At 24.6% G+C, this 21,547-nt stretch overlaps 2 protein-coding genes across 3 annotated transcripts in view; one reads left to right on the forward strand and one right to left on the reverse strand.

Moving 5' to 3' along the window:
• LOC107437936 (Exocyst complex component Sec6) overlaps positions 1–6,276 on the reverse strand; it is a 30,803-nt gene extending 24,527 nt beyond the window's left edge. Inside the window, exons 1-3 of one of the 2 annotated variants that reach the window (XM_043051677.2) lie at positions 5,931–6,276; positions 2,551–2,678; positions 1,134–1,246 (exon numbers count right to left, since the gene is read on the reverse strand). In XM_043051677.2, the coding sequence (XP_042907611.1) occupies positions 1,134–1,246; positions 2,551–2,678; positions 5,931–5,943 (254 nt within the window). In that variant the 5' untranslated portion in view covers positions 5,944–6,276. Of the gene's footprint in view, positions 1–1,133; positions 1,247–2,550; positions 2,679–5,862 lie in introns of both variants that reach the window. The other variant, XM_043051678.2, reaches the window with a different exon arrangement.
• A 187-nt stretch (positions 6,277–6,463) lies between these two features.
• The window catches only part of LOC107437935 (vacuolar protein sorting-associated protein 33B), a 30,611-nt gene continuing 15,527 nt past the window's right edge, over positions 6,464–21,547 (forward strand). Inside the window, exons 1-9 of the mRNA XM_071180035.1 lie at positions 6,464–6,587; positions 7,045–7,125; positions 7,862–7,923; positions 8,692–8,809; positions 9,894–10,034; positions 10,778–10,882; positions 15,854–15,947; positions 16,958–17,035; positions 19,827–19,900. Coding sequence (XP_071036136.1) covers positions 6,504–6,587; positions 7,045–7,125; positions 7,862–7,923; positions 8,692–8,809; positions 9,894–10,034; positions 10,778–10,882; positions 15,854–15,947; positions 16,958–17,035; positions 19,827–19,900 — 837 coding nt within the window. The 5' untranslated portion in view covers positions 6,464–6,503. The remainder of the gene's footprint in view (positions 6,588–7,044; positions 7,126–7,861; positions 7,924–8,691; positions 8,810–9,893; positions 10,035–10,777; positions 10,883–15,853; positions 15,948–16,957; positions 17,036–19,826; positions 19,901–21,547) is intronic.

Consider the following 21,547-nt stretch of genomic DNA (forward strand, 5'->3'; position numbering starts at 1 on the left):
GAAACATGGAAGAAGATGTGAAGAGTTTTTGAAGGAAAAAAAGAAAAATTTAAAATTTAAAAAGTATTCAAAACTTTAAAAAAAAACCGAACAGCAAAATGAAGAAAAATTATGATCTCGTCAACAGCCCACATGATTATTACCGAAAAAAGTGATTTCTAATATTATATTAATATAGCCAAAGCAAAATATGTAAATACAATAGTATGATAACTGTTTTGATATTCTATTGTATAATCTATTGTATTGATATATTTTGCTTTAGCTACATTAATACAATATCGTAAAGCACTTTTTTTCGGTTATAAACATCTGAGCTAGTAACGAGATTATATCTTTTCCTTAATTTTTTTCCATTTATTTCTTATTTTTTGAATACTTTAAGAAAAATTTTTTATATATTTTCTTTACCCTTTTTTTCCTTTAAAAAAATCGTTACATCTCCTTCCATGCTTTCTCTACATTTTTTCAACGTAAATATATATATATATATAATATTTACATATAATACATTTAAATATTAAAATTCAGTTTTTCAAAAAAAAAAAACTATATAAGTTTAACAAAGTAAAAAAATTATTTAAAGATTTAAAAAATGCACTTCCTCCCCGCAAAAAAATATTTACAACTTTTATAGCAAAATATGTAAATGTATTTCCTGACCAAAGTGTAAATTAAATGTCCAGTTTTTTTAACATCAAACTACATTATATATTCAAAGATTTTTGTAATAAGCAGATTAAACAAATACAAATTTCAAAAATCTAAATACAATTAAAGATGTTGTATTACCACTATGAAAAGGAAACAATAAAATATATAATAGATATTTTATTCACCTTTGAAAAGTTTCAACATTCGTGTAAGCTAGCAAATTTTCCTTTATATTCTAATTTAGAGAAAAGATAGCATATTTATAGTAATGGTCATTTTTAAAAACTCAAGAGTGAGTCGAAACTTTTGACCGGTACCATATATACATAACATGACTGATGTGTACATTCACTAACTTCTAAAATTCAGAATATCTTTTATTCGAAAACACAAATAATTTTAATTTAATGTTAGTATCCATAGTTAATTATATTAACATAATAGATTAATCTATTAAAGACAAAAATTAAATCTCTTACTCTTTGTTTATTTCTTTAATTTCTGCCAAAGCAGCTTCTAATTGGCTTAAGCCTGTTTGAACACCATCCAGTTGTGTTTGCATGGCTGTTTTGAGGACTCCATCAACAGATGCCTGCAAAAGTTTTTAAAGACGTGAAGATTTTCATAGATAAAATACTTTATAGAATTTTATTCATAGCTGAATTGTGCTATGTTGGCATCATGATGAATTTCAAAAATGCCATTTGTGCCAACTATTCTGCCCACTCACCAGTTTATTATTGGATTCAATCATGGATCAAATATGGTTAATAGCAAGCTTTCAATTTTATTTTTATTATAAATTTACTTTTATGGTGAAGTTTTAGTTTCATCAAAACCATATAGTTGTTGATATTTCCAATTTAGATAAAATTTGTTATGTTTTGATATTAATTAGATAAACTGCTATGTTTTGAAACTTTGTAGTCCATCATAATTAAGAATTAATTAAATAAAGAATAAATGTGTATCATATTCACACAATAGAAATAATTAAATGACAAAGGGCCAAAAATTCATTCAAAATTTTAAAAAAATTCTCGGATTGATGTAAAAATAATAATTATGCAAAATTTATGATGTAAGAAAGAAACTTTATCATTTATTAAAAATATTTAATGTAGTACACAGGGAACAAGACTATACTAATTAATCAATAAAATTAAAACAAATTATTTACATCATCAAGAACCACAAGAAAAGCAAAAATAATGAAATCTCTTAAAAAAAACCTTTTGATGCCATGACCTGATAACTTCGAAGAAAAATTAATTGCTTGCCTTGGAAAACCTGTTAAGTTAACCACCACTGAATATTGATCATCAGTCTAAGTGGATCATAATGATTAAGTACCAAACATACAAAAACAATTAAATCCCTCTTTTAGTTGATCAAATGTGTAAACGAACCATGAAATTTTTGTTCTAGAGGTGATTAAGTAACACAGGTTTCACATACTAAATATATTAAAGTTACATGAAGTTCTTAATTTAGTTTAAAAAAAAAAAATTTGATAAGTTCTGAAAAAAGTTTTACATGCTTATACACAATTCTATGTGATAAAAAATCAAAACATATCAAAATTATAAATGGCCCTTTTTTTTTTAAATGTTTTTTCATTAACAGAAATATTGAAGTTTTGAATAGAAGTAAAAAAATCAGAACAAAAAGCTAAAAAATTATGACAAATCTGGATAAATATTTTTTATCAGGAAATTTAAGAAATGTAGAACAACAATTATCCACGTAATACATTCAATAGAAAAATGCAAAAGTTGAAAAAATTCTGTTTGCACACCCAATATACTGAATTTTTTATTAATATTATTATTAATTAACACTACAAATATGACACTATAAATAAATAATAACTATATCTATAAAAGTTTTTATTACCTTTTTTCTCATTTCACGATGCATGTATTTTTCAACTTTTTCTAATTGATCAGGTCTTTGTAACATGTTAGCAACATGTTTAGCTGCTGTTGTTGCAGCTTCTTGCTCAATTTGATTCATATCAAAAACTGAAAAATTGCAATATAAAACAATTAAAAAACTAAACTAATAATAAATAGTTAAATTCTTTGAATAAAATAGATTTTTTTTAAGCGACAGTACAAGGATATATATATATATAGTGAAAAGTCCCATATCCGGAATCGTCGGAACTTTGATGCGAAAGATTTTTACAATAGGTCTTTAAGGGAAACAAACATCAAAATATCATTATTCAATACAAAAAATAACTAATAGACTATAATTAACTTAAATTTCAATCAACAACAAATAAATCCAAGTGGTTGCGCTATTTTCACAGCTTTGTTACTGATTTTTACATGGTTTTCAAAAGCAGGATATTTTAATATGCCATTATAACATACTGCAAATTCCAAATCCCACATTTCAGTAAGTAATCATTTCTTGATTAACGACGATTCCACAGTGAATTCACATGATTTTGCTGATGTTTTTTTTTATAGTTATTAAAACAGATTTTTACTTGATTTCGAAAATCTCAATGTTTTAATACGATATTTCGAACAGCAAACTTTGAATTGCGCATTTCGCACTCACTGACGATTCACCCGCAATACCACGTTAATTTACGATTGCATTTTTGTCAGTTATTGTTACTGATCTTCACAGTTTTTTAACTCTTCATAATCGAAAACAGGAAATTTCAAATCGCGTATTTGTAGAATTACTTTTTTATGCCCTCAATTAGAATCAATTTTACTGTCCAAGCGGTTTTCTTGATCGCATTTTCAACAGTTTGGCATAGTTTTTGCTCCACATACTTTTTTTTACTTCCCACATAGTTTTTAAAATTTAGATTTCATTTTTAATATAATATTAATAAAATCACAAATTCCGAATCGTGCTTTTGATTAATCACTTAGTCATGATAACTTCAACGCAAATACGCAACTTTTTCAAATTGGGAGATTTTTGCCCACTCTGCAATTGAGTGATTTTTGACAGTAATAATCCTTTTATGCAAGGCTTGAGGAAAAAAATATCTATTCTTTTCATGCTGTAATTAACTGCCGATTTTTGCTTCCATAATACCCAATTTTTTTCATATTATTGCAGAAATCAGATTAAAATCAAACAAAAATTGGGTAAAAATCGAAGTTTTATAACAAGTCGCAAATGTAAAAAAAATAATAATAAATAAAAATTAAAAGCGAAAAGAGTAAAGAGTTTTGCTTAGTTTGATTGGTATGTACTGAACTTTGTATTGGTATATTATATATATATACAGGGCCCATACTAAACATTCGCCACCTCGCCAAATGCAATGAAATTCTAAATTTGGTGAATAAAATGGTGTATTAATGAATGATTTTTTTCCACTGGAAAGGACCATATATATTTAAATCACTCCTCAAAATTATGTCAAAATGAATTTTTCTAAACAAATCAGTATTTTTATTCGATTACAGTATTTTTCAATAGATGCGAAACATAACCAATCAGAAATGGGTCCAATTAATATAAGTCTGAAACAAACTACCATAAAATAGTTTTCTATGGGAAAGAATTAATATATGTACAAATTCAATGCTATCAATTACACTAGAAAAAAATTTTGACTTAATTAAATTTCCATTATTTTTTTCATTTTATAATTTTATAACTGGCGATGAACAGCCAACACAATTTTGAAAAAAAGAAAATATTTGCTTAGATAATATAATTGAATAGCAATTGAAGAAAACAGTAAATATGTTGTGTTTTTGGTCTTGATTCGCTTTTTTTGATTAATTGATGAGTTGTTTCTGTGTAAAAAACACAGATTCAAAATTTCTATTATCAGTAATAATGCATCTTAAAAAAGAACTTTTCAACGAAAACACTTTTTTTTTAAAAATTCAAAGTTCTTTGAGCATCTTGAGAGATAATACCTCACGATCCTAAATGCCTTTTTAAAATTGTATGACAGAAAGTGGAATAACTGAATTTTTCCACTTTTGAAGTGTTGCTACTTCTTTGTAACTATGAATCACTGTTGCTTAAAACACTGTTAGTGAGTTATCTGTGACTTTCTGAAGTGTAACTATACTCTTTGATTTATGAAATCAATTTTACGGCTTTTTCATTGGTGCAAAATAAGTAAGTTGCAAAAATTGATGAATACTACAGCTAAAGCATAATTAGTACAGCAATTATTTGTCGTATTGATATTCAAGTAGCAAATGATCAGATTTAAAATGCTTGGTGTCAGGTGCTGAAATAACAATTTTTGTTAGTTATTTCAGCATCTTACACCAGTTTTCTAAAGCAAAATGGACATACATATTTTCTATGTATTCGGAAGACAATAAAGTATGGACTTCACACTTTAAAAAGTAGAGTTAGTACTTCAAAATATTGGTTATGATGAAAAAAAGGATAAGTGTAGATAACTCTTATGCCAAAGCATAAAAGTTATCTATACGAGATTCTTTGACAGAAAATTTTTTTGCTTTGGCATAAGAGTTATTTATGCATAAAGTATAAATAACTCTTATGACAAAGCAAAAAAATTTTCTGTCAAAGAATCTTATTTACTTAATTGTGTAAATACTATATAATTTAAAAAAATAATATTTAAGAACCCTTATTACTGAATCTTGTAAAGATTGCTTAAAATAATAATTAATTACCAATTTTTCTTAAGGTGTATAATCCTTACTTGATTGATTAAAAGCATGCTTTCATGGAAAGAGATTGGCCACTGCGGGGATATTTCCGTATTGTGATCTGTCACGCCAACTACAAACGCCAAGGTGCCAAATAGATTTTAAATTTGCCAACTTAAAAAAAAAACAACATGTAAATGTCTGCCTGAGGGTGGCTACGAGTTATACCTTTCGAGTTGATTTCTTTGTGCGATTTTTTTTCCTTAGTTTTTTGAGAGCCACTGCCCGGAAGTTTCCAGAACTTGGCGATTATTCTGCTACAGATCACGATACGGAAAGCTACTGCTCATCGTACATATGAGACAAGTTGACCGATGTATGGCACATAATAGTTTGGTTAAAAAAAAAAAAAATTATGCAACTTGAACAAGAATAATCTTTAAAAAGTAGGAAATGTAGAAAATTATTTTAAATACATGCATCACAACGTTTTAATAGAACAATATTCAAAGATACATTCATTTCATATTCTAACTTTTTACTTTCTTTAAAAATAAAAATAAAATTCATGATTTGATCTTACACAGTGAGATTATTTAGAAGGCAATACAAATAATTAATAATATCATGAAGAAAAACCAAGCAGCCTACTTGAAGTTGCCATGATGAAAAAAAGATGTTTTTCGTTTGTTTAATTTTTGATTGAAAACGTATAGCTAACAATTTTATTTGATAAAAAAACTGTAGAGTAATTAAACAGACGGTAAGTCGGTAACGCCTTCAATAGAGAAAAATACTTCAAATCAAAGCTCAAGGCGGCATACTCTAAGAGTAGTATTAATACTTTTAAAATATATTATCTTATTTAAATTTCTCTTTATCATGTGAGGAAAAATTAATGAAAACCAAGGATATAAATTTTTTCTTGTAAAAGAATAACAAAACTAATACCGACAACAACAAATATCAAATCGTACTGTTTTGTTGCCGTTTACGTGCTACAAATGTCAGATAATTTTCTTTCTCTTTCAAAATTGAATGATTTGGTGAATTTCAAGGAGAATAAAATAAAATTTTTAATAAAAACAGGCATTTGCATTCATAAAAATATTAAATTTTAATAAAAAAAAAACTATTTCAATTTTTTTGGAGTTCATTTCTTAACTGTCATAAGCACTACTGTTCTTATTTATTTATAAACAAGTAGTTTCGAATTCAAAAATCATGACTGCTTGTTCGGATAGAAATTTTTTATACACAGTAATTAAAGATGCATCGGCCAGGAAACTTTTTAGTTTATTAAATTCAGTAAATATGTTAATTCATTGTTGTTTATTTTGTGAATAATTTAAACTGTAATTTAACTGTTAAACAAATTATGTTCTCCATATCGTTTAAGAAAGTAATAATCTTATTCTTGGAAGTTTCAGAAGATCTAAAATTTATTGTTTCACTTATGCCTCTAAAAAATAAAATTTAAAATAAACCGGAAACAATGTAACTTTCGTTATTTTCTTTGTGCTCTCTATTTAGTTTCACATTAACAATATGTCATGTTTAAAACATTAAGTAGCTCTATATGGTAGTATATGATTACATTTTCTATATGGTAGTATATAATTATATTTCCTTCATTAAAACTGTAATTGTTATAAAAATTAGCAATCTTTTATCAAAAAGTTTTAGTCATAATATTTTTTTTTAATTAAATAATCCTTTGAAATAAACTTTATAATCAACTAATTTACTAAATTTGAATTTTCAGATTTCTGGATCAAAGGATTTGGTACTGGATAGCCAGCTTATTTGTTCTCTTGACTATATAGCAAATTTTAGTCAGTTGAAGGTAAGATTATTTTGCTTAGTATGAATTCATATTATATATATTACTAAGCTCTTGGGTCTTTTTAAAAATTAAAATGTTCAAAAATGAAAACATAAGTGCTGCTATTATTTTAAGTAAAAAAACACGTAATATAGTTTTTAATAAAAATCAAAACATTCTGCAACAACCCATTGTTATCCAAAATTATCATGAAGACTAAGGCTTCACAATTTTTGACCATAAGCATGATTGTGACAATATTGTCAGAATTGCACTCAAGCCGACTTTAATTTCTTAACCAGCTGTTGCCTATTGATCTAAAACTAGGATCTAAAACCAGAGGATCAAAGTTTAGTCTTTCACAATGACAGCTCAGTACCTTAAGCACTGAGCCATCGTGGTTTTTGTATAGTATTTTGTCAAAATGAATTCTCTCTTCTTTAAATATTTTGTATTTTTAATTATTAGTTTCTTCTTGTGTATTTTTTTAAGTATTCAAGAGGACTAGGTCTGTATTTTATTTGATTGTACAAACCAGAAGAAATTATTCATGCAGTGGGCATTTAACTAGTGTTTGCTTATCATAAACTTTATTTTATTTATTTTAATGCATATATTCCAATTCTGGTCATTCATGCAGTCTTTTGTTAATTAATTTAATATTTTATTAATATGTTTAGTTTAATTCTAAAATGATTATCAAAGTCTTTACATATTTTAAATTTGAATTACATTAATTTTTTCCCCTCTCTTTTAGAGTTGTAATGTTCAAAAAGTTTTCAAATTAGAATCTGGTGCTACTCCTGGAGCTACTGAAAAGTATATATCCTTTATTTTATTTCTTTCATTTGTATTTTATTTGTTGCTTTTATATATTATATATATTGAGTTATTTAAAATAACATTGTAGTATTGATTGTATAAATTTAGACACATTCATGTTATACATTATTTAAAGGTTAGCACCTCTGATGTAAAATATTAAATAAGAATTTTATATTATCATTTACTGCATTTTACTCTATATGTAGAACATTAGGAATAACTTAATAATTTAATTTTACCAGAAGGAATAGTAACAAATTATTTAATTATATGTAAAATATTTTTCATTTTAGATAAATGTTCACATTGTTTCATTTATTTTACTTCTGAAATAATTTTAAATGTAACCTTAAATTTCATTTTCTCATTTGAATTTAAAAAATGGTTACTTGATTCTTATATACAAACATTTAATAAGAAATTTGGATCTATTATTAGTATATAAAACAATGTAGTTTCAAAAACAATTCTTAAACCTTTTTAAATGTTGTTTTAAGTTCAATAAAGATTTTTTAAAAAATCATAATTTTATAGTCATTGTTATTTTAAAAAGGAAATTCTATTTTGTATTATTTAATATATTCTTGGTCTGTTATTATTATTCAATAAAGCTTAAATTTATTTTTATAAGTGGCTATGTAGAAAAAAAATAACTTTTTACTAATATAAATATTAAAACTGGCCATATTAATGCAAACAATTGTTTAAAATGCTTTTGACTTTTTTTTTAGTGTTCAGTTGAGCTTAAACATTCTTTTTCAGGTGTGTGTATGTAATCAGACCTTCTATACAAAATGCAAAGATCATAGCTGATCATATTAATGCAAGTAAATCAATTGAAAGCAATAAAAAATTTTGGGTAATACATGTACCAAGAAAGGTAAAAACATTTTTTGATTTTAATTTTTCTATGAATTAAAATTGTTATGAAATTAACTTGATCTATAGATTTAATGTAAAATGAAGCAGAAATATAGCAAATGGCTTATGACTACCTAATATATTTACTATTATAGTCTTTTCCTGACTTGGAACAGATTATAGTTATTTAATGTTGGCTTATTAAAATATGTAATTTTAGTAATATTTATCAGAATTTTATTTTTCTAAATGATCTGATTTTTTTTTTCTGTTCTATTACATAAATGCCAACTTATATGTTTGTTTGTTTTTATATCTTAATAAATTTGATTAAAAATTTTTTACAATGGCAAGTAAATAATTAAAGCAGGTATTTGAAAGATTTGATAATTATGTGACAATGCTTTAGTGTGCTTCGGCAAGGATTTTACAAAGCTCTGCTTTTAAAAAAAATTTCATTGTTTTGCTACCAATCTGAAATACATTATGCAAAACTAAGGTATTAGTTTTTTTAAATTAGGTTTAAAAAATCTATAAAATCTACTCAAATTATTTAAAATTCAGAAACTTTTATAACTTTATCAATTGATTCAATATTTGAAATTAGCTTTTCTTTTAACATACTTTTTTTTTAAAGTATTTTAGGTTGAAGTCGAGAAATGTTTTTCAAATTTAATGAATACTGTTGAGTAAGAAAAATAATAAAAATAACCTTTCAGATCATAGCCAAATATTAATCATCCCTCTAATCATGGCTCTTATTAAAATATGTAATGCAACACTATCTTCTCTTTTACTTTTACCTAATTATATTAGCAACATATTTAAAACATTTATAAATTTTCAGATATATATATATATAAAAGAGTGCATTATGCATCTGTTCATAGTGTAAATATATGCTGCAATTCTAAAGCTCCACTGTTGCAAACCAAATTTATTATTGGTCTAGAGTCCTATTTCTATATTGTTGATAAATAAACATGCATTTTTTCTTCTTTAAATCAAAAATTACAATAAATATCCTGAATTATGATGTTTTTGTAACATGTGCCCTGAATATATAGTGTAGTAACTACAATTTTTTTTACATTCTTTTGCAGAATTTTCGCAGTGAACTTGTTTTAGAAAGAGAAGGTGTTTATGGTTATATAACACAAATAGAACTGCCAATTTGCTTTTTTGCTCTTGACAAAGACTTATTTTCATTGGAATTACCAGACTTTTTCAATGCTTTTTACTTGGTAAAAAACAAAGCAATTTATATTTTATGTTGGTATTGATTAATGTATCAGTAATATTTACTTTTATATATCTACTTTTAGACTCTTGATATCTACAGTGTAGCCTTGATAAATTTACAACAAAAAATATTTCAATACTTAAAAATTATTTTGAAATTATTTTTATTTGTTTATTTTTTATTAAAAAGTATAAATGGATAGCAATCATGCAATTTGATAGCGCTTTGATTTGAACAATTTTTTATTACTTATATTAGTTATAAAGTTTTAGATTTAAAAGAAGAAATCATTACTATAGCTGCTTTTTACTCTTAAGTAATATTTCAATACTTATACATGTGTTTTGTGTTTAAAAGCTACCAAAAACATTTGTAAAACTAAATTAAAAGAAAAACTGCTCCTCAGGCTCCTTTAAGTTTACTTAATTCTGTTCTTATTCTGTATTTCAAATTAAATAAAGTTTATGTTTTTAAATTACTGAGATTCACCTATTTATTTATTAAGGTTTAATGAAAGTTAATTAATTTTTGTCTGAAAATGATTATGTATGTATTTTAACTGATTATGTATTTTTTGGGGGAGGGGGAGAGTTATTTTCCCCTTTATTGTTTTTTTTTTTGCTTTTTAAAAATTTTATAATCTATTCTTTTTATCATGTTAAACGTTACATTTTATTTAATATCGAAGTTTTATTTTGGTTGCAATGTTATTCACCTAATTGTAACTAAACTTTTTTTTTCTAGAAAGGTGATCTTTCTTACATACATACAGCTGCAACTGCTCTTGTACAGTTATGTAAAATTTGTGGACCCATTCCTAAAATATTTGGACAAGGAAGATGTGCAGAGGTAAAGAACTTTATAGCAGTTGACTGCTAGAAATTAAGATGAAAAAATTAATGTTAAAATATTGATTGCCTTGCACAGTTATGTAAAATTTGTGGATCCATTCCTAAAATATTTGGACAAGAAANATTTTGACTATTTCTTTTTTATTATTTTTTGTACTTATTTGCTTGTCATAAACTTTATTTTTTTGATTTTAGTACATATATTCTAATTCTGGTCATTCATACAGCATTTTGTTAATTAACTTAATATTTTATTAATATGTTTAGTTTAATTCTAAAATGATTATCAAAGTCTTTGCATATTTTAAATTTGAATTACATTCATTTTTTCCCCTCTTTTTTAGAGTTGTAATGTTCAAAAAGTTTTCAAATTAGAATCTGGTGCTACTCCTGGAGCTACTGAAAAGTATATATCCCTTATTTTATTTATCTCATTTGTATTTTATTTGTTGCTTTTATAAGAGGTATATAAAATAACATTGTAATGCTGATTGTATAAATTTAGACACATTCGTAATATAAATTATTCATCTAAAGGTTAGCACCTCTGATGCAAAATGTAAATAAGAATTTTATATTATCATTTATATATACTACATTTAACTTTATATGTAGAACATTAGGTATAACTTAATAATTTAATTTTACCAGAAGGTTTAGTGACAATTTGTTTAATTATATGTAAAATACTAAATATATTTTTCATTTTAAATAAAAGTTCATATAGTTTCATTTATTTTACTTTCAAAATATTTTTAAATGTAACCTTAAATTTTACTTTCTCATTTGAATTTAAAAAATTGTTACTTGATTCTTATATGCAAAAATGTAATAAAAATTTTTTATATGTTATTAGTATATAAAACAATGGAGTTTCGAAAACAATTCTTAAACCTTTTTAAATGTTGTTTTAAGTTCAATAAAGATTTTTTTAAAAAAATATCACAAATTTATAGACATTGTTAAATAAAAAGGAAATTGTTTTTGTATTATTTAATATATTCTTGGTCCGTTATTATTATTCAATAAAGCTTAAATTTATTTTTATATGTGGCTATGTTGAAAGAAAATAATAACTTTTTACTAATATAAATATTAAAACTGACCATATTAATGTAAACAATTGTTTAAAATGCTTTTGACTTTTTTTAATATTCAGTTGAGCTTAAACATTCTTTTTCAGGTGTGTGTATGTAATCAGACCTTCTATACAAAATGCAAAGATCATAGCTGATCATATTAATGCAAGTAAATCAATTGAAAGCAATAAAAAATTTTGGGTTATACATGTACCAAGAAAGGTAAAAACATTCTTTGATTTTAATTTTTCTATGAATTGAAATTGTAATGAAATTAACTTGATCTATAGATTTAATGTAAAATGAAGCAGAAATATAGCAAATAGCTTGTGACTACCTAATATATTTGCTATTATAGTCTTTTCCCATTTTGGAACAGATTATAGTTATTTATTGTTAGCTTATTAAAATATGTAATTTTAGTAATATTTACAGAATTTTATTTTTCTACATGATCCGATTTTTTTTTTTTTTTTTTTTTTTTTTTGTTCTATTACATAAATGCCAACTTATATATATATATTTTTTCTTTTTTTTAAATTTAATAAATTTGATTAAAAAATATTTACAATGGCAAGTAAATAGTTAAACCAGGTATTTGAAAGATTTGAAAATTATGTGACAATGCTTTTGTGTGCTTTAGTGCATGGATTTTACAAAGCTCTGCTTTTAAAAAAATTTTCATTGTTATGCTACCACTGTGAAATATCCTATGCAAAACTAGGGTACTGTTTTTTTTTTTTTTTTAATTAGGTTTAGAAAATCTATAAAATCTACTCAAATTATTTAAAATTCACAAACTTTTATAACCTTATCAATTGATTCAATATTTGAAATTAGCTTTTCTGATAATATACTTTTTTTTTAAAAGTATTTTAGGTTGAAGTCGAGAAATGTTTTTCAAATTTAATGAATGCTGTTGAGTAAGAAAAATAATAGAAATACCATTTCAGATCATAGCCAAATATTAATCATCCCTCTAATTATGCAACTTAATATGTACTGCACCACTATCTTCTCTTTTACTTTTACCTAATTATATTAACAACATATGTAAAACCTTTATAAATTTTTATATATATATATATATACATACATATAACATAAAAAGCTTCAATTGATCTTTTTTATGTTATCCTAATTAATTATTCTAATCGAAATACTTTCTCACACTTTTAAAAGCCACATCCTGTTCTTAAATCTATTTTTGGCTCAAGCATGCATTTAATTAAAAGCAGGATATTTTTTCTTTTGTTCTCTGTGGGAAACTCTCGACCCATTTGATAAACCAATTACAATTTCTAAGATTTCCCTCTTTCCCTAAATTGAAACATTTTACGGATTTTACTTTGCAAGATTTTCCCTAACATATAACCGAGGAGCGCAACTTTTCATGTACACTTTTACACTCTCATGGCTGCTCTGTGTAATAATTAATAAATAAATTTTGTACCCTCCTTCCCAGCCTAAGCCCTCTTTTAATCCTTCCACTCGGCAACGACGTTATATATATATATGTTTATATAAACAAGTGCATTAAGCATCTGTTCATAGTGTAAATATGTACTACAATTTTAAAGCTCCACTGTAGCAAACCAAATTTATTATTATTCTAGAGTTCTATTTCTATATTGTTGGTAAATAAGCATTCATTTTTATAAATATTCTGAGTTATGATGTTTTTGTAACATGTGCCCTAAATATATAATGTAACTATAAATCTTTTTTTAAATCTTTTTTTTTTACATTCTTTTGCAGAATTTTCGCAGTGAACTTGTTTTAGAAAGGGAAGGTGTTTATGGTTATATAACACAAATTGAACTGCCAATTTGCTTTTTTGCTCTTGACAAAGACTTATTTTCATTGGAATTACCAGACTTTTTCAATGCTTTTTACTTGGTAAAAAACAAAGCAATTTATATTTTATGTTGGTATTGATTAATGTATCAGTAATATTTACTTTTATATATCTACTTTTAGACTCTTGATATCTACAGTGTAGCCTTGATAAATTTACAACAAAAAATATTTCAATACTTAAAAATTATTTTGAAATTATTTTTATTTGTTTATTTTTTATTAAAAAGTATAAATGGATAGCAATCATGCAATTTGATAGCGCTTTGATTTGAACAATTTTTTATTACTTATATTAGTTATAAAGTTTTAGATTTAAAAGAAGAAATCATTACTATAGCTGCTTTTTACTCTTAAGTAATATTTCAATACTTATACATGTGTTTTGTGTTTAAAAGCTACCAAAAACATTTGTAAAACTAAATTAAAAGAAAAACTGCTCCTCAGGCTCCTTTAAGTTTACTTAATTCTGTTCTTATTCTGTATTTCAAATTAAATAAAGTTTATGTTTTTAAATTACTGAGATTCACCTATTTATTTATTAAGGTTTAATGAAAGTTAATTAATTTTTGTCTGAAAATGATTATGTATGTATTTTAACTGATTATGTTTTTTTTTAAGGTTTTTTTTCCCCTTCATTGTTTTTTCTGCTTTTTAAATATTTTGTAATCTATACCTTTTATAGTGTTAAACGTTACATTTTATTTAATATATAAGTTTTATTTTGGTTGTAATGTTATTCGCTTAATTGTAACTAAACTTTTTATTTCTAGAAAGGTGATCTTTCTTACATACATACAGCTGCAACTGCTCTTGTACAGTTATGTAAAATTTGTGGACCCATTCCTAAAATATTTGGACAAGGAAGATGTGCAGAGGTAAAGAACTTTATAGCAGTTGACTGCTAGAAATTAAGATGAAAAAATTAATGTTAAAATATTGATTGCCTTGCACAGTTATGTAAAATTTGTGGATCCATTCCTAAAATATTTGGACAAGAAAGATGTGCAGAGGCTAAGAACTTTATGGCAGTTCACTGCTGGAAATTAAAATAAAAAGCACTAATGTTTAAATATTGATTTCTAGTGATTCTGCCTGACTTAGTAGACTATGGATCTTAGGTCCTAAGACTTTTAAATTTCTTTGTCTCTTTTTACTGAAAGTGGGGACCTATTTAAGATATCTTTATCCATTTCTTAATTTGAGCATTTTGAAGTATTTTATTTCAAATATTATAATAGAATGCATTTATTTGTCTAATACAATTATCCATATATATTATTGTCCATTATAGTTGAATACTTACTATAATATTGAAATATTTTATTCTATTTATTGACAGTCAAAACAAGAAAAGTTATGTTTCAACACTAAATACTTTTAATTAGGACTGGTTGCAGCAAGAAAAAGTAATGAATTGATACTCAACAACAATTTAATACTTAGAATTATTCAAATTTCCTCCTTCAACTATTAATAAAGAAGAAAATGAATTTTTTATGTATATTAAAAGTTTAGTTACAATTTTGTCACATAAATCTGCCGGAATACTATTTTTTATTAATTTTGGATAAATATGCATTCCAGGACTGGCGTCATAACTCTTTTTATGTCTCTTCTAAAATGTTCGTCGTGCTTGACGCCCTATAACTCATAAGCAGAATCCCTAGCTGTGTAACATGTAAAAAATATGGCTTAATTTGTTAAAGACTTCTCTCAGCACTTAAAATCCAAGCTTTAGTAATATTTACAATTAATTATAATTTATGAAGTTCAACAGTTGAAGCAATTGATGATCTTCAATATATTTGCTTTACAAAAGTTTCTAAATGTTTTTGCATGTGCATTTAAGAAAATCTTATAGAAATTCTAAAAACTTGTACTTAGTATATCGATAATGATTTCAAATTTGAAAATATTAATAAAATTTCATTTATAGTTTATATAAATTTATTATATTGCTGTATATTGCAAATAAATTATTTTAATATTATATTTAAATCATAAATAGTCATTGAATTGTTTTATTACAGATGGTTGTTGATCTAATGAAACAAATTTCAGAAGAAACTGTCAATGATTCACAACAAACTGACAGGATATCCCACCTAATTATTCTTGACAGAGGTATGTAGCATCAGTGCTATTAATTTGTATTTGACTCTTTTATGAGCTCAATAATTATTACTTTTTCTGTACATACATATTTTATATGTAATCACTGCTTTTAATGTCTTTTTTTAAAAAAATTCCTATCAAAAACTAAGTAAAAAATATACAAACCTTTAGAATTATGAATCAATATTGAAAATAGGGAAAGAAAGTAAAATGTTCACAAAATTTGTCGAGTCAGGATAGATGGCAAGATTAAAATCATTAAAACCCATTTAAATTCCAAAAGGAAGTTAGCGAAAGTCGAAAATAATTATTAAAAACACTTTATAGTTTTCTTCAGCAATCAAACTGGTTTTAATGTTTTTAATCAGGTTTCTGTCATTGCAGTGGCTCATTAGATTTTTTTTTTAAATTTCTTCACTTAAATATTGATTTGGAATCTTTTGTGTGTTTTTAGACTTCATTTTGAAAAAATATTGTAAACATATCTATTTAGAACAATTTTTAAGAAGTAACTTTTATATATATATATGTGTGTAATTTTCAGATTTTAAATTAAGGAAAACACCTTTTTAAGTTTTTAACTGTATTCAAAAAAATAAAAACTATTTAGTTGCCGTTAAATGTGCTATGAGTGAGGTTTGTTCCAATTACAACTAGTTTTTATTTTTTCATCTCAGTTTATCTTTCCAAATTACTTGCAATTTATTATTACTAATAATTGTATTTAAAAAATTTGAAAAAATAATGTAATTTGGAAAAAATTGTTCTTAAATTTGAAAAAAGCAAAATAAAAATTAGTTTGTAAAAAAGTTAAAATGTTCTTTAAGTTATTGAAATCAATAGGGAAATAAAATGAAATAAATTTTTCCTCTATGTTTAAAAAAGTATGAAATATAGTTGTTTAGATATTCAATTCTTTATTAAAAGTCTTAATATGTGGAACACTTTAAGCCTGTTGTTGAAATATTATTTTTTTCCTTTGAATATATTAACAGTTGCTCTTTTTATCTATATTACAGATATAGACTTTGTTTCTGTACTTCTTTCTCAACTCACCTATGAAGGAATGTTAGATGAAGCATTTGGAATAAACAGCAGTGAGTTTTCTGGCTTAAAAATTTATAATTATGCAATTTATCTTTAATGTTATATTTTAATATGTTAAAATTAAATTTACACAAATTAAAGGGCTGTGCAAACTGTTGTATGAATCATAATAGCAAGATTTATTTTATTTCATCACATTATTTATTATCTACCAAATCAAGATAACATTTATTTAAAACATCAACAAGGTTTATATCATTTCTAATTCCTGTAATTAATGGGTTATTTTACACCTTCAAATCAAATATTCAGACTAAAAAGTAACTATGAAATGTTCAAAAAAAATTTTACTGCTTCTTTTATTTTTTTTCTTTATCTCGTTGCGCTGTTTTTTTTTTTTTTTTTTTTTTTTTTTTTTTTTTTTTTTTTTTTTTTTTTNAGTTTGTACAAAAAGGCAATGTTTTGTTTTTTTTTTTTGTCTTTTTTATTATTAATGCTTGTGTTAGCTAAATATTTTTAGGACTCTTTCAATAAGACACGAAAACTATCCCCCACTGATTTACTTAAAAAGTTACTAATAATATTTTTGTTAATATTTCATTGATTTTATTATTGACAATGCTTCTGGGCTATTTCTACAGCAACTTCTTTCTTTTAAAAAAATAGCAATGGGTTTTTGAAAGAAAACAAGTAGCTTAAACTAAAAACTTCCTATTTCTTTCCTGGTGCTTTTTTAGCACCATACAACAAACCTTATTTATATACACAGTTAAAAATATGATTGGTCTGAAGCTTAAAATTAAGATTTCATATTCATCTATTTTAGTTAAGCTGCTGTGAAATTACAGATGAAAAAACTAGAAGTTATTCAAAACTATAAAAGGTTTTGTGTTAGAGAAAAATTCACTATAATGAATTTCACTGTAAGAGCATTGAAGTTTTCAATTACATTTAAAGACAAAGAATTCTGTTAATTACTAAATTATTATTTTTTTTTCTGATATAGCATATTCTACCCATATTAACTCATAGATATTAAGTTAACTCAGAGAGTTTTTGTGGCAATATTATTTTAACTTATGGGGGAGAGGGAGACCTAGTGTGGACATTTTTTACAAATTTTTCAAAAAATCGTATTAAATATAATTTTTAACTCATGAAGTAATTTTTTGACGTTCATTTGGATGCTTAACTGCATTCAGACTTATATCTGGACTTAAAATGCTGCTTAGCTTTTTCATAATATTTTTTTTTACGAGAAAGGTTGTTTTTGTCCTCATTACATGGGGCTAATGTGGACAATCTTGATAACATGTTAAGTAGTCATTACTCAGAAAGGTATTTCTGTAGCCAAAATGAAATTAATTTCAATCTAAGTCTTATTGGAGGATAAATATTGGCGTATATTATTTAAAATATTAATTTGTAATGGACCCTTTTACTATATTAAAGGACATTTTGAATTCAAATCAATACATTTAGAAACCATTATTTAATTGCTAAATATTTTGAATTTTTTTCATTTTATCAGCAAAAATTTAAATGTTAATTTTAAATGTGTATTGAGATACAGTCCTGGCACAGTGATGGATGTTTAGTAACTATTTCTTCGCTTGAGATTTGACAAATGTTTTTTTTTCCTGAAAAAATGAAAGATTCATGATTAAAGAACTATATCTTTTTCTTAAGAATTGAGCATCGTAATCTCTAAATCTGTAAACGACTTCCACTCTACCAATACCACAACAATGCTTTTTTTTAATTTATTTTTTTACTTTTTAAAAAAAAAATTAACTAACACAAAGTCACTAACTGTTATTGAATCAGTGTTATCCAGAAGTTTCAATTTATTTATGTTAACATGGCGTCGTTGAAAGGAAAAATAAAAACAAAATTTGTTAACTTACAAATGAAAAAAATCCACTTCAAGCATGTCCACATTAACCCATATTGCATGTGTCTACACTAACCCAAAGAAAACATATGTTTATTTTTGCCTAATGTTGATTGATTGAAACTATAAAGAGCAAAAGTTAATATTAAAATAAGTAAAAAACAGTATCATTTTTAACATAATATCACCTTCAGTTCAAATTCAGAAAATAAAAAGAGTTAATAAAAGAGTAAAGAGAAAATTTGAAACATTTTTTTACAAATTACCGTAAAAACCTTTTTTACAAATTTCTACTAAAGTATTTACTGTGTGATTGCGCAACTGGACATAGAAGTGTATACCAGTGTTGTCGATTTGCAATATCTCACAGAGGAGATTTCACCAATAAATGGAAAAGTTGTTCAAGATGTCCACTTTAGCTACATGTTCACAATATCCCCCTTTCCCCTATTTAAAGCAAATATGGTTAAACTTCTAATAATTTTGTATAATTGGTACTCATTTATGTTGTTTTAAATGTAAAACAAAATAATAATAGTGACTTTAGAAAGAACATACTTTCAAATGCTTTGAGTAGAACAGCAGTTTACTTTTATTAAAGAAATAATAATCTGTATTTTTCAGCAGCATTACTTCAGTGCTGACAATAAAATCATCTTTAATTTTATAGCATAATTTAAATCTGCTATGAATTAGCATTAAATTGAATTAACAAAATATTGAATTAAATATTAAAATAGAGTACATTATTTTTCTGAATAATTGGAAGTAATTATATTAAAAGCATTTAAGCTTTTAATATAAATAGTTATATTTTAGTTTTTGTATCAAAGTAGAAAATTCTTACATTTTCTATGTAATACAGTTTTTAGTACTATTTTTTTACTTATTTTGCAATCTTGTTATATTTTTAACAAAATTATGTTTGCAAGCATTTAAATTTATAGGCCGCATCATATTCCCTAAAGAAGTCACAGGTAAAGATGATGCTATAAAAGTGGTGCTTAATAGTAATGATTTGGTAATTATAATTTTATATTTTCTTTAGTCGCCATGATCATTATTACTTATAATGATTTTTACTATGTTTTCTTTAACTCAATTTATATTATCATTTACAACTATATGATTTACAACTATATGATTTAAAAAATAATTATGGTGAGAAGTTTTGAAGAAGTCATTTATGAATTAAAATATAACAGAGGGAATATAAAAATTAACTTTCAGCATTTTAAACAAAGTACCTTCTCTATTTACACTTGCATGATTCTATATTCTGTTCTTATGAACATTCTTTATTTACACTAGCATGATTAGAATAAAAAATTCAAAATAAAAAATAATATTTTTAAAAACCACGTTTTTGTAGTGGAGAGTAATAATTAAAAAAAAATTTGAAAAACGAAGAACGTGAGGCGCATGAAATACATAACAGTAATGTTATATTAGTGTGTGTATGCGTGCTCATGATAATTGTATCTGAATGTGGATGTGGAATATGTTTGCGTATATGCATATGTATGTGGCAGAGTTGGCCGTTGATTACAGTAATCGATTACAACTGTAATTAATTACAGATAATTACAGCTATGTAATCAATTACTTGTAATCACGATTACAAGTAATCAATTACTTGTAATCGTGATTACAACTTTCAAAAAATTTTGATTACAGCTGTAATCATGATTACAATTTTGATTACAGTAATCAATTACTTGTAATCANGAACAATTTTTAAGAAGTAACTTTTATATATATATATGTGTGTAATTTTCAGATTTTAAATTAAGGAAAACACCTTTTTAAGTTTTTAACTGTATTCAAAAAAATAAAAACTATTTAGTTGCCGTTAAATGTGCTATGAGTGAGGTTTGTTCCAATTACAACTAGTTTTTATTTTTTCATCTCAGTTTATCTTTCCAAATTACTTGCAATTTATTATTACTAATAATTGTATTTAAAAAATTTGAAAAAATAATGTAATTTGGAAAAAATTGTTCTTAAATTTGAAAAAAGCAAAATAAAAATTAGTTTGTAAAAAAGTTAAAATGTTCTTTAAGTTATTGAAATCAATAGGGAAATAAAATGAAATAAATTTTTCCTCTATGTTTAAAAAAGTATGAAATATAGTTGTTTAGATATTCAATTCTTTATTAAAAGTCTTAATATGTGGAACACTTTAAGCCTGTTGTTGAAATATTATTTTTTTCCTTTGAATATATTAACAGTTGCTCTTTTTATCTATATTACAGATATAGACTTTGTTTCTGTACTTCTTTCTCAACTTACCTATGAAGGAATGTTAGATGAAGCATTTGGAATAAACAGCAGTGAGTTTTTTGGCTTAAAAATTTATAATTATACAAAATACCTTTATTGTTATATTTTAATGTATTAAAACTAAATTTACACAAATTAGAGGGCTGTGCAAACTGTTGTATAGATTATAATTGCAAGAACATCAAATAACAGGCACTTCAGATTTGAGATTCATTATAGTGAAAAAAAATCAAATTATTTATTTTATTTCATCACATTTATTATCTACCGAATCAAGATAACTTTTATTTAAAACATCAGCAAGGTTTACATCATTTCCAATTCCTATAATGGGTTATTGTTCACCTTTGAATCAAATATCCAGTCTAAAAACTAATTTTGAGAT

The sequence above is a fragment of the Parasteatoda tepidariorum genome, chromosome 1 (genome assembly GCF_043381705.1).
Source record: "Parasteatoda tepidariorum isolate YZ-2023 chromosome 1, CAS_Ptep_4.0, whole genome shotgun sequence".
In the NCBI taxonomy this organism is placed as follows: domain Eukaryota; kingdom Metazoa; phylum Arthropoda; class Arachnida; order Araneae; family Theridiidae; genus Parasteatoda; species Parasteatoda tepidariorum.